A 13,981-nucleotide genomic window follows, 5' to 3' on the forward strand; every position below is an offset into this window, starting at 1 on the left:
AGCTCGGCCCTTTATTTGAATCGTTTCTAAAATGTTATAATCATGAGATCTGCACTGTTTCTTTATTGCACATAAGAGTGTGCAATTATTTCATACATTAAAATTTGAAGTTTTATGATTGTATTTTCTTTCCACATCATTCTTAAACTGCTTGAATAATGGTTTCATGGTCTCAACTTTAAGAAAAAAGAGACAATTCTGCTATTTTCTCAAATCTTGTTTGTTCATGAACATATCCATTTGTTTACATTGGGTTTTAAGTTTTGTCATATTGGTGGGAAACTTGTGTTTTATTATCTGCCAATATTTTTGATTCATACTGCACGAGTTCAGTGATGTGCTAGTTGCTCTGTATGAGGAAGCTATGCTCGTAATTCCAAACTCACCACAATTGGAACTTTACTACATTGAACGTAACTTTAGCTAATTTTATGTTTTGTTTAAGTTGATCACAAATGTTTAAAATTGGAATAAACTCAAATGGCAGCAAAGAAAAAAAATGTAAGTTTTTTTTAGTCTCTGGTCAGGTTCAAACCACTAAGTTTCAGAATCAGTGGCATGTAGTTGACTTGCAAATGCCCTTATTTATGCAGGGGACAGTTCCAGCTGAATTTCCATTGCTCCTCTAGACACAATATGACCTGTGAATCCACAAGTGTGAACACGAAGAAAGGATCAGATTTGACTGTTGTTGCCATTAAAATAACCTGCTAACCTAAAGCATTAAATTTCAGCAGAAGAGAATGATCAGATTGAGCATGGTGATACAGTATGATCAGTGCCTAGGGATAAACATTTCATCAGGTCAGCCAAAGATTGGAAAATGGAAGTGATAGTTTATAGGCTAAATGGGTAAGTCAATTTAAATTGCTAAGACTGCAGGATATGGAATGCATTGATATTTCAATGTTAATCAAGCAGAAGTAAGCTGAGAATGAATCCAGATGAAATTTTATTTGTTAATTTATTGTTCATTAATAGACATAATATTAAATGTCCCATGTTTTATGTTATTAATAAAGACGCCATTAATATTATCCAAGTGAATGAAATTTGAGTGAATCACATTTGCGTTACATTCAACAATATCCAAAGTTCATCAAGGAGGTCTTGCCCATTCTTAGTTTCCTAGATATTTTACTGTATCACTGGTCATGAATAAAAGGGGGAGGGAATCATTCTTTTCTTGAAAGCTTTTCGCCCCAGATATGGTTACTAAAATAAATTGAAGATTGATGCTTTCTGTAATGTAGATGGTGGTATGTTGTAATATTTAGATGTATGAAGGAGAGCAGTTAACTTTTGTTCCTGTCCCTACTTAAAATGGCCCTGGTTCTTTTACTGTTTTGTAGAAGCAATGCTGGCAATTTTGTTTCTTGAAATCCCAGCATTAGGACTACTCTAATCCTGGCAGTGCTTTGTGGATAGAACTGCTGGATTCTTTCTGTTCCCCGTGCTGTAATTTGATCCTGGTTGTGGTCTGATTGGATGTTCAAGTTGAGTTAAACTTGCCCAGACCCCACTCTCAGTTTAGATTCTGCAGCTCCAGGCACTGCCACAGATCTCATCTCTCTCATGATGGGACGCAAATGTTTCCTTTTCATAACTATTTTCTTTCTCCTCTTCCCTGAATTCTACTCGTGTCCAAGCCGATGCCTTTGCTTCAGAACCACTGTCCGCTGTATGCACTTGATGTTGGATCACATCCCCAGAGTAGCACCGCAGACTGTTATCCTGTAAGTACAGAGCTTTCTTCTGGAGCTGCTTAAAAGTTTGTTCCACATTCTGAGTTCAGTTAACTTTCTTTTTGGTGTGGTGATCACATAGTCTGCGGAGCTATTAAGACTGAAGTGCAATTATGTTTGTGAAACGTGCCAAGTACAACTCAGTTTGGAATTCAATTTTAAAACTTTTATGTGAATTTGAGAAGCTTTAGTTTTATCTTCTGGCTTTGTTTAAACCATCTTTATAGTGAAATTTCTTTCCTATAGCTGTTAAAATAATATGTATACATTGAATAGGAAATAACTTGGTGCAATAACACAATGCTGATTTTTTTTGGACATCTGCTGAGAGATTTTTGATGTTCTATGCAAAGTTTACCATCGTGTGTGAAAAGAGCTGCAGCATTAAGTTGTTATGGATTTGGATGGGATGGCCTGATGATAAGTGGGTGCGGAAAGAAAGTAGCAAATTTCATATTGTCAATTAAATAAGATTCTACCATAATTGTTTGAATCTTGAACTTGTTTGTGTCAGCCATTGTCAGCACCCTGACAACATATTTTAATAAGCAAGACAAAAAAGCAACCTTAGTGCGCAGAATGGAATACCATTGTCTGGAACTCATCAATCGCTTTCGCAAAACTGTGAATAAGGAATTGCGTTTTTTTTCTTAAAGACTTAAATAACAATCACTTCAAGACATGCTTAAGTCAGTTTCCAATACTGTCAGGCTAGGAAATGCTGCTTTCCAGTGAGTTCTGTAAAATAACTGCATGAAATGCCAGAGATATTCTGGAACTGTGGCCTGAAATCACGTCTTCCTTGTAAGGATTGAATCAATCTCTCTTGTGTTCTTAGAAAACCCTTTTCCTTTACTTTGGAAAGAAGATCATAGTCATTGCCGATTTAAAAAAAAAAATCATGTTTCTCAACAACTATAAAATTTAAAATATAAGCATATATCCAAGGCTGAGATGACTGATTTTTAATAACAATAATTTATGCAGCAATGTTTATGCTGGCCGAAGGCCAGTGGGTCCTCCACCCTATTCAGAAATGAAATTTGCATATTGTGAGTATTCAGATTAACATTAGTCCATTAGTTAACCTCAACCTCCTATGTCTCTTTGTATGGCTGTTTTCCAGATGTGGGGTTCTCCTTGACACATAAGAATTGAAGCCCTAGATGCACTCTATATGCCTGAAGGAAATGATGAGAATTAGATTTTTTGTTGTCATACACAATGTACATATGCACCAAAATTTTACTTGCTGCAGTTAAACAGATACTTGTAAAGAACAACCATAAACATGTAGAAAACTAATCGAATTAAATTACACAGGACAATATATACAAAAGATAGATAATAAATATTTACAGTAACCCTAGCACAAAATGACAAAATGATTTGCAATGGTGCAGACAGTCCTTTTGTATCAAATAATTCAAAAACATGTGAAATTTAATGCCTCAGTGCACTCATATTTTCTCCTCCCCAACATGGTGTGAGATGGTCTGCGGGAGAATAAAATATAACTGATTTCAAATTCCCTTCATACTCATGGATCAAATAGTTCACCACCTGTTAGAAACACATCTATGTATATCCTCCCATGACCTGTTAACCTGTGCTCCTCCCCTTTCCCTTTACTCTGTCCTCTCCTTTCTTGCCTCCATTTGTTTATTCAGGGACCTGCTTGATTTTTGCTTGCACCTTGACAAAGGGTTCAAGCTTGAAACATTGGTTAGCCTTTACTCCTGAATATTGCTGCAAGACCTGCTGAGTCTCTCTGTTCAAGTACAGTAGAAATCCTAAAATCCAGGCTGCTTTGGGATTGGGTCAGTCCTGATTTTATGGATTTTCTACATTCTCGGGAAGTGCAGTAGTTTTAAAAATATAAATTTAAGGAGAAATAAAGAAAAGATGAACAAGTAAATTTTGGTATTTTATTCATTAGCAAGTACAGCTTGCTTCATTTATCAAAACGAGCAGTTTTAAAGAAAAATAAAGTCAACACGACAAAAATGAGAAATAAAATATTCGCTTGTTGCCACTGAGTATCTGTGGGGCTTACGCATGATTTTTCGAAAAGTCCGGATTCTCAGTTAGTCTGGATTTCTGACATCCAATTTTTTTGGACTTCTACTGTAATATCCTCAACCAGCCTTCACCCAGACCCAGAGTGTGCCATCTTTACCAAGAGTTTTGCAAGGAATGGAGGATTTAGATTTTTCATCTTATCCAGAAACCCTTTTATTTAATACACAAGTTTGCAAGAAGTCCATCACACCTAGGGGTTCAAGGAAGTTCTCAGACATACAAATGCAAGGATTTATATACTGCAAGGTAATATACTGTTAACCAATCATAAAGCAATTTCCTACCATGTGGCAAGCATTATCCTATCAGAATTAAGCTATGCAATGTTTATTTACTTGGGTGTACCATATTATGGACCAATCACAGAAACATGTCCATCCTTTGCCCAGTTATTGTTCTTCCTAGTCACATGATTTGAGCAACTCTAGGTTTTGTACTAGCATGGCTCCCCAGGGTCCTAAATGATCAGAGAGCCAATCTGAAAATAATTTTTCTACACTTTTACAAGACCCAAATGAATCTCTATTTGTTTCCATGGTAATGAATGTAACATTTGTCATGTTATCTTCTGAGTCTGGATATATTATGACATGCGTCACCTGTCAAATTTAGTGTGATGCAGAGTCCACCTTGTCTTACCAAAATGTAGTCTAGTGCCATTTCATGCTTCAAGAAGGTTAGTCAGTGAATACTTGCTCTTTTAAGAATTTGGTAGGTACACTTTTTTCAGTATTGTCAGGTTCTATCATGTACTGGGCTTTGGTACGGGCTGTATTGATGCATGATGTTGTATTTTTTATGTCACAATATATTGCCCTATTCAAGGTGAGCTTGCATTGTGTAACATTTCGCTGCCAAGATTGTTATGTGCCATTTTTGTCCAGGGCCTAATAGATAAATGTTAAAGCAGCTGAGAGAATGCCAAAGCTGTGGCACTTGTAGTGATAAAGTTCAAGTGCATTATCACTATGGTGCAGTGGTCATGACTGAAACTTGGATGGAGGAAGGACAAGATATGACGGATGCAGGTACCTGGGTTTAGATGTTTTAAAAAGAATAGGATGGGAGCTAGAAAAGTGTGGGGGGGGGGAGGGGGGTAGTAGCATTACTGGTGAGGGATTGGACACGGCACAGGGAGTAACTACTGAGTTAGTATGGGTGGAAGTCAGAAATGGGAAGGGAGCTATCAGGGTGCTGGGAGTCATCTATGGGCTCCCAAATAGCCCTGGGGACACCGAGGAGCAGATAAGCGGGCAGATTTTGGAATGGTGCGGGAAATACAGGGTTGTAACTAAGGGTGATTTCAACTCTCCTAATTTTGACCTGCAAGAATGAAAAATGGGGCTGAATTTGTCAGGTGTGTGCAAGAAGGATTCCTGATGCAGTATGTGGACCAGCTGACTAGAGGAGAGACCACTGGTTCTGGGGAATGAACCTGCTTAGATGGTGGACCTCTCAGTTGGGGAGCATTTTGGTGTGAGTGACCACAACTCCCTTGGTTTCAACATAGCTATGGAAAAGGATAAAAGCAGTCAAACTGGGAAAGTGCTTAACTGGGAAAGGGCTAATTATGAATGAATGAGGCAGGAACTAGCAAGAATAAATTAGAAACAGATGTTTAAAGGTGAAAGCACAGAGGTAATATGGAGAAAGTTTAAGGACCACTTGTGCTGGGTACAGGATAGGTTTGTCCCACTGGGGCAAGAAAAAAATGGTAGGAAAAGGGAACTGTGGCTGATGAAACAGGTCAAACAACTAGTCAAGAGGAAGAAGGAAGCATACATTAGATGTAGGATCCAGGAAACAGGAGGGGCTCATAAGAAGTATAGGGTTGCCTGGAAGGAACTTAAGAAAGGACTTAGTAGACCTTGAAAGGGGCATAAGAAGGCCTTAGCTTGTAGAATTAAAGAGAATCCCAAGGCATTCTATGTATATGTGAAGAACAGAAAGATGAAAAGAATTAAGGTGGAGCCATGAAAGGATAAAGGAGACAAAATGTACCTGGAGGCCAAGGAGGATGGTCCTAAATGAATGCTTTGCATCAGTATTCACAAGGGAAAAAGACTTTGATCACGGTGAGGTCAAAATTGAACTGGTCTGCGTGCTGGTCAAAATGGAGATGAAGGAAGCAAAAGTGTTGGATCTTCTTAAAAGCATCAAGATTGTTAAGTCCCCAGGGCCAAATGCGATATAGCCCAGGCTGCTGTGGGAATGAGAGAAGAGATAGCTGGGGTAGGAGCTATTATCCTTGAATCCTCTTTGGCTGCAGAGGAGGTGCCAGAGGATTGGAAATGGAAAATGAAGTCCCCTTGTTTAAAAAAGGTAATAGGGAGAATCTTGGGAATTATAAACTGTGAGTCTTATGTCAGTGGTGTGCAAACTGATGGAGAGGATTCTTAAGGATAGGATCTATGAACATTTGGAGAAGTACAGACTACTCAAGGACAGTCAGCATGACTTTGTAGTGAAGATTGTGTCTCTTGAACCTAATTGAGTTTTTTGAGGAGGTAACAAAATGAATTGATGAGGATAGGGTGGTAGATGTGGTTATATGGATTTTAGCAAGGCATGGTACCCCACGAGAAAGTCATCCTGAGACATGGGATCAGTGGGACTTTGGCTGTGTGGATAGAAAATTGGCTTGTAGGAAGAAAGCAGAGAGTAGTAATGGAAGAAAAACATTCTGCCTGGAGGTCAGTGACTAGTGGAGTGCTGTACGGATCTGTTCTGGGACCCCCTGGTCTTTGTGATTTTTATAAATGACCTGGATGAAGAGGCAGAAGGATGGGTCAATAAGTTTGTGGATGTCACTAAGGTGGGAGAAGTTATGGATAGAGTTGAAGGTTGTCAATGGTTTCAAGGGGATATAGACAGGATGCAGAGTTGGGAAGGAGAGTTGCAGATGGATTTTAATCCGGATAAATGTGAAGTGATGCATTTTAGAACAACAAACCAGATGTCTGAGTACAGGGTTAATGGTCAGTTACTTAAGAGTGTGGATGAACAAAGGGACCTTGGGGTTCAAATGCATACCTCCCTCAAGGTTACCATACAGGTTGATAGGATAGTTAAGAAGGCCTATGGGATGCTGGGATTCATTAACGGGGAGATTGAATTCAGGAGTAGAGAGGTCATGTTGCAACTCTACAAATCTTTGGTAAGGCCACACTTAGAGTATTGTGTTTAGTCCTGGTCACCTCATTATAGGAAGGATGTTGAAGCTATGGAGAGGGCGCAGAAGAGGACATTGCCTGGATTGATAAACAAATCTTGTGAGGCAAGGTTAGCAGAGCTGGGACTTTTCTCTTTGGAGTGTAGAAGGATGAAAGGAGACTTGACAGATGTCTACAAGATTATGAGAGCATAGATAGGGTGGACAGCCAGCCCCTGTTTCCCAGGGCAAGATCAGCAAACACTAGAGGACATATGTACAAAGTTAATGGAGGGAAGTTTAGAGGAGACATTAGAGGTAAGTTTTTTACATGGAGAGTTGTGAATGCCTGGAATACCCTGCCGGGAACAGTGGTGGAGGCTGAAACATTGGGGGCATTTAAGAGACTCTTAGACAGATACAAGAAAAATAGAGGGTTATGGGGTAGGGAGGGTTTAGTACTTTTTTTTAGGAAGGAATAAATCGGTTGGCGTAACATTAAGGACCAAATCTACTGTACTGTTCTATGTTCTATGTAGCAATATTTGCTACATCCCTGGACCCTTAGCCTCAGTCTAAATATGGATGGGCATTGTTTCAGATTATGGTAAACCATAACTGCTGCTTTGTTCCCTTTCATTCCCTTTTTTACTCACTCCATAAATCACCCATCTGTTCTTTTCACTTCTATTAAAATGGTGACTTCATTTTCTACGTTAAACCCCAGAGATGCTGTTTGATACTCATTTTTTAAATTCCCAACTGGGGCTCCACATCCCCCTTTTACACTGAATAAGAGAAAAAAGCATACATTTCTGAACATAATACACAATTTTAAGCATAATCTATTGTTCCTGTGCCTTCCACAGTGATATTTTTTATGTAGTCTTTTCCTTTCTTCTTATTTGATTCCCTGGCAGTGGTTGAGATGAATCTATGCCTTCTTTGTCTTGATTACAGTGGGCATTGACAAGATCACCTGGAATGGTACGCTTGCCTGGGCTGTTTCCAATTTTTAAAAACTTCTTCATGTGTACCCAGTCTCTGAAATTTATTTACAGTTCAGTGGCTTCTATTGGGGGGGTCCTTGTGCTTCCTGTACTTAGGAATAAACAGATCTGACAACCAAAGATAGACTTTCCTAGTTCTTCTTCCAACAGTTCTAAAGTTACCTCATTGCTACTGGGCTTGGTCATTGGCATTGACATCACCCTTTTAGAACAGTCTCATGCTGAGTTAAATGTACATCTTTTTCTACTTCACATGCCCTCCATCTCTTCAACAACTTGCAGTTTTCTAAATTCCACCACCTAACCTTTATGATGGATATTCAATCATATAAACCTCCATGCCCCATTTTGAAGGCCTCAAAGCTCTTTTCTGGACAATGGACCTAACCAACCCCCCTCCACCACCATTACCCTCCTCTGGCTAGCAGAACTGGTCCTCAATCTCAAAAATCTTTTTGACCCATCTCACTTTCTCCATCAAAAGGAGAGTGATGGGTACCCGCATAGGCCTACCCAGGTTTGCCTTCTTGTTGGCTATGTGCAACATTCCATGCTACAAACCTACACAGGCAAGGCCCCTCAACTCTTTCTCCACTACAACAACAACTAATTTGGTGCTGCCTCATGTACCTATGATGGGCTTGTTGATTTTATATACTTTGCTGCTAACTTCCACCCTGTCCTCAAATTCATTTAATCCATTTTCAGCAACTACTCCCTTTTCTTGATCTTTCTGTCTCCATCTTGAGAGAAAAACTCTTGGCAGGTATGTCTTACAAACCCACCACTCTCATAGCTACCTTGACTACACCACTTCACACCCTGTCCCCTGTAAATATTCCACTCCTTTCTCTCAACTCCTCTGTCTCCGTCGCATTTGCTCTCAGGTCGAGGTCTTCCAGTGATGTCATCCTTCTTCAAACAATGTGGAATTGCCATTTACACCACCAACTTGGCCCTCACCCACATATCTTCCAATACCTGCACATTTGCCCTGCCCCTCTCTTCCCCCATGCGCAAAAGGACAGAATTCCCCTTCTCTTCACCTACCACCCCACCAGCCTCGACATCCAAAACATCCTTCTCCACCATTTCCCCCACCAACTATGTGATCCCACCCCAGGCACATATTCTCCTTTCTCTGCCTTCTGCATGAACCACTACGTCGTGACTCCCTTCTCCACTCCTCCATCCCCACCAATCATCCCCTTGGTACCTACCCTTGTGACTCTAGGAGATACTCAACTTGCACCCACACCTCCTCCTCACCACCATTTGGGGCCTCCAACAGTCCTTCCAAGTGAAATAACATTTCACCAGTGAATGTGCAAGGGTCATCTACTGCATCTAGTGATCCCGTTGTGGTCTCCTCTACATTAGTGAGACTAGGCGCAGACTGGGAAATCAGTTCATTGAGCACCTCGCTCTCTCCGCCACATTAGAAGGGATCTCCTGGTGGCCACCATTTTCAATTCCCTGTCCCATTCACTTGCTGACATGTCTGTCCATAGTCTCATGCACTGCAAGACTGAGACCACCTGCAAATTGGAGGAACAACACATCATCTTCTTTCTGGGTAACATCCAAGAGGATGGCATTAATATCGATTTCTCCAGTTTCTATGAATGTTCCATCCCCACCACCCCATATTCTTCCTCCTGTCCTCTTATCTCTAGTTCAGTCTCTCTCTCTTCCCATTTCCCTCTCTTTCACTGAGCTAAAATTACCTCACCTTTTCTCTTATCATATCCAATTAACACCCTCTGGCTAATGGTCTGGAATTCTCCCAGCCCTCCCCATTCAATAGACAATAGACAATAGACAATAGGAGCTGGAGTAGGCCATTTGGCCCGTCGGGCCAGCACCGCCATTTTAGATCATGGCTGATCATTACCATCAGTACCCCTTTCCAGCCTTATCCCCATAACCCTTAACTCCGCTACCCACAAGAGTCTTATCTAACTCTCTTTTGAACATAGTCAGCGAATCCGCCTCCACCACCCTCTGTGGCAGAGCATTCCACAGATTCACACTTCTCTGGGTAAAAAAATGCTTTCTCATCTCCGTCCTAAAGGGCCTACCCTGTATTCTTAAACTATGCCCTCTAGTCCTCGTCTCCCCCATCATTGGGAACAAGTAATCAGACTTCACCTTGTCTATCCCCCTGATGATTTTGTATACCTCAATCATGTCCCCCCTCATCCTTCTAAACTCCAATGGATACAAGTCCAGTTTTTCTAGCCTTGCTGCATATGACAACCCTGCCATCCCTGGAACTAACCTTGTAAATCTGCGCTGCACACCCTCTATATCTAGTATGTCCTTCCTCAAGTTTGGAGACCAGAACTGGACGCAATACTCCAGGTGGGGTCTCACCAGGGCCCTGTATAACTGCAGAAGGGCGTCTCTGTTCCTATACTCCAATCCCCTCTTTATGAAAGCCAACATTCCATTTGCCTTCTTCATAGCTTTCTGAACCTGCATGCTAGCCTTCAGTGACCGGTGAACAAGTACACCCAGATCCATTTGCACTTCCCCCCTCCCTAGCTTGTCTCCATTTAAATAATACTCAGCTTTCCTATTACTTCCCCCAAAATGAATAACCTCACATTTGTTCACATTGAAATTCATCTTCCATTTAGCCGCCCACTCCTCCAGCCTGTTTAAGTCCCTCTGCATTTTCCTTACATCCTCCTCACACCCCACACCGCCGCCCAGTTTAGTGTCATCTGCAAATTTGCTCATGTTATTTATAATCCCCTCATCCAAATCATTAACATAAATTACAAACAACTGAGGACCCAACACCGATCCCTGAGGCACTCCACTCGTCACATCCTGCCATTCTGAAAAAGACCCATTTACTCCAAACCTTTGTTTCCTATCTCTTAACCAATTTCCTATCCATGTCAGCACCTTACCTCCAATACCATGCTCCCTGATCTTGCCCACTAGACTCCCGTGCGGTACCTTATCAAAGGCCTTCTGGAAGACCAAATACACCACATCCACTGGCTCTCCCGAGTCCACCCTCTTTGTCACATCCTCAAAAAATTCCAGAAGGTTAGTCAAGCATGACTTACCCTTAAGGAATCCATGCTGACTAGCCCTTATACTATTATTACTGACTAAGTGTTCTGCTATTTCTCCTTTTATGATGGACTCCAATATCTTCCCCACCACTGATGTCAGGCTAACCGGTCTATAATTTCCCGTTTTCTCCCTCCCTCCTTTCTTAAAAAGCGGCACCACATCAGCCACTCTCCAATCCTCAGGGACCTCCCCAGAATCTATGGAACTTTGGAAAATGTCGACCAGTGCCTCCACAATTTCCATAGCCACCTCTTTAAGCACCCTAGGATGCAGCCCATCAGGCCCTGGGGATTTATCAGCTCTCAGTCCCAACAATTTACTCATAACCTCCTGCTTCTGGATCCGGATATCCATTAGATCCCCTACCTCCCCAGTAAAGTTCCCCAAGTCTCTTGGTACCGCATGACCACTACCCCCTAACTGACTATAACCTATATCCTCCTTGGTGAAGACAGTTGCAAAGTATTTGTTAAATTCCTCTGCCATCTCCTTGTTTCCGGTAATAATTTCACCCTTGCCCATTTTCAAAGGGCCAATTTTAGACCGAACCAATTTCTTCCTCTTCACATACTTAAAAAAGCTTTTGCTATCCTCCGCAGTATTATCTGCTAATTTCTTCTCGTACTTCATTTTCCCATCTCTTATGGCTTTCTTAGTTACCCTCTGATGTTCTTTGAAGGTTTCCCAATCCTCTAATTTCCCACTCCGCTTCGCTATCTTATAATTACTCCCTTTGGACTTGATAATGGACTTGATTTCCTTAGTTAGCCAGGGCTGCCATTTGCATCTCCTAGAGCCTTTCCTCCACTTTGGAATAAATTTGTCCTGAATCCTGTGAAAAATGTCCATAAAAACCTGCCATTTTTCCCCAGTTATCCTCCCAGCTAGTGTATCTTCCCATTTTATTTTGGATAGCTCCTCCCTCATAGCTGCAAAATTCCCTTTATTTAACTGAAGTACAGATGCTTCCGACTTCCTTTCCATTTCCCTTCCTAATTGCAGCTTAAAAGTAACCATACCATGGTCACTATTCCCTAATGGCTCCCCTACATCAAGGTCACTTATTAAGTCTGCGTCGCTGCACAGCACCCAGTCCAGAATCGACTTCCCCCTGGTAGGTTCCTCCACTAGCTGTTCCAAGAAAGTATCTCGTAGACATTCTATAAACTCGCTCTCTTGTGTTCCTGCCCCCATCTGATTATCCCAGTCCACCTTCAAATTGAAGTCCCCCATAACTACCGTATTGCTACCACTTTGACATGCCACTCTTAATTCCTGATTTATACTACTACCGATATCTGAGCTACTTTTCGGAGGCCTGTAAATGACCCCCATTATATTCCTCTTGCCCTTGCAATTTCTTAATTCAATCCAAACAGACTCTACCTCACCTGTTTCAATGTCCTTCCTTTCAAACGCCTGAATCTCATTTCTTACCAACAGAGCTACCCCACCTCCTCTTCTTAACTTTCTGTCCTTTCTAAAGGACGTGTACCCTGGAACATTTATTTCCCAATCCTGCCCTTCCCGCAGCCATGTCTCTGTTATTCCGACAATGTCATAACCTCCCATTGCCATTTGCGCCTCAAGCTCATCCATTTTGTTCCTTACACTCCTTGCATTCATACACAGTACCTTGATGCCATACCTCCTTTCTCCCTCCACCTTGGTTCTTGGTGCATTCGTTCTTATTCTCCTATCACTTTTAACTCCCTTATTCCTTATTGTTTCACCGTCTATCGGAACCACCCCTATATTCTCTCTCCTATCTACTTCCCTATCAGTCCTGTTCCCTTCCCCCTGCCAAATTAGTTTAAATCAGCTCCGACAGCTTTATTAAACCTAACTGCCAGTATATTGGGCCCCTTCGCATTCAGGTGTAAACCATCCCTCCTATATAGGTCCCGTCTTCCCCAGAAGAGATCCCAATGGTCAATGAACCTGAATCCCTGCACTCTGCACCATTCCCTCAGCCACACGTTTAACCTCTTGATTTTATTATTCTTGCCCCCACTCTCGCACAGTACAGGAAGCAGCCCCGAGATTACAATCCTGGAGGTCCTGCTTCTCAACCTCCTTCCGAGCTCACGGTAGTCTCTCTTCAGGATCTCCTCCTTCAATCTATCTATGTCATTTGTACCCACGTGTATCAGGACCTCTGGCCGGTCTCCTTCCCCCCCCCAGGATACTCTGAACCCTATCCGAGACGTCACGTACCCTGGCTCCTGGGAGGCAACACACCATACGGGAACACTTGTCAGGTTCGCAGAATCTTCTGTCCGTTCCCCTAACGATGGAGTCCCCAATGACCACCTTGTTCCCCTTCTTCTCCTTCCGTACCACTGTCTCCTTTGGCGCTACCTCTGGCAGGTTATCTCCCCCTACTTCATCCAATACTGTATATTTGTTGCTAAGATCACTGGGGTGCTCTCCACAGAGCTAGCAACTTTTGCCCCACTCCTGACAGTAGTCCACTTTCCTGACACCCCCAATCCAGGGGTAAGCACTTCCCTGAGTGTTGAATCAATAAATTCCTCGCTCTCTCTGATTAGCCTCAGATCATCTAGCTGCATCTCCATTTCTTTAATTTTTTTCCTAAATGCTTGTGTCTCATTACATCTCCTGCAGGTATGTCCTGTGGAAATGTTTATGGTCTTGTCACCAACCTCCTCACATTCTTCCCCTTTCCTCTCCCCAGTCTTTAATTCAAATGCCTGTCTGCTTTTTGCTTATACCTTGAAGAAGGGCTTAGGTCCGAAATGTCATTAATACATCTATGGATGCCGCGGAAGTGACTGAGTTCCTCCAGCATATCTGTGTGTTTTAAATTTTTTTCTACTGCTTCTCATGGCCATGAGTGCTAATAGTAAGCATTGTACCCAGTTCAAAACTGTTTGTCT

The 13,981-nt window shown here is 41.8% G+C and overlaps 1 protein-coding gene across 1 annotated transcript in view; it reads left to right on the top strand.

The window, feature by feature from the left end:
* The first annotated feature begins 1,549 nt into the window (after positions 1-1,549).
* The window catches only part of LOC138755486 (peroxidasin homolog), a 545,492-nt gene continuing 533,060 nt past the window's right edge, over positions 1,550-13,981 (top strand). The window contains exon 1 of the mRNA XM_069921525.1: positions 1,550-1,736. Within this exon, the coding sequence (XP_069777626.1) occupies positions 1,576-1,736 (161 nt within the window). The 5' untranslated portion in view covers positions 1,550-1,575. The remainder of the gene's footprint in view (positions 1,737-13,981) is intronic.

Source organism: Narcine bancroftii, chromosome 2 (genome assembly GCF_036971445.1).
Source record: "Narcine bancroftii isolate sNarBan1 chromosome 2, sNarBan1.hap1, whole genome shotgun sequence".
Taxonomy (NCBI): Eukaryota; Metazoa; Chordata; class Chondrichthyes; order Torpediniformes; family Narcinidae; genus Narcine; species Narcine bancroftii.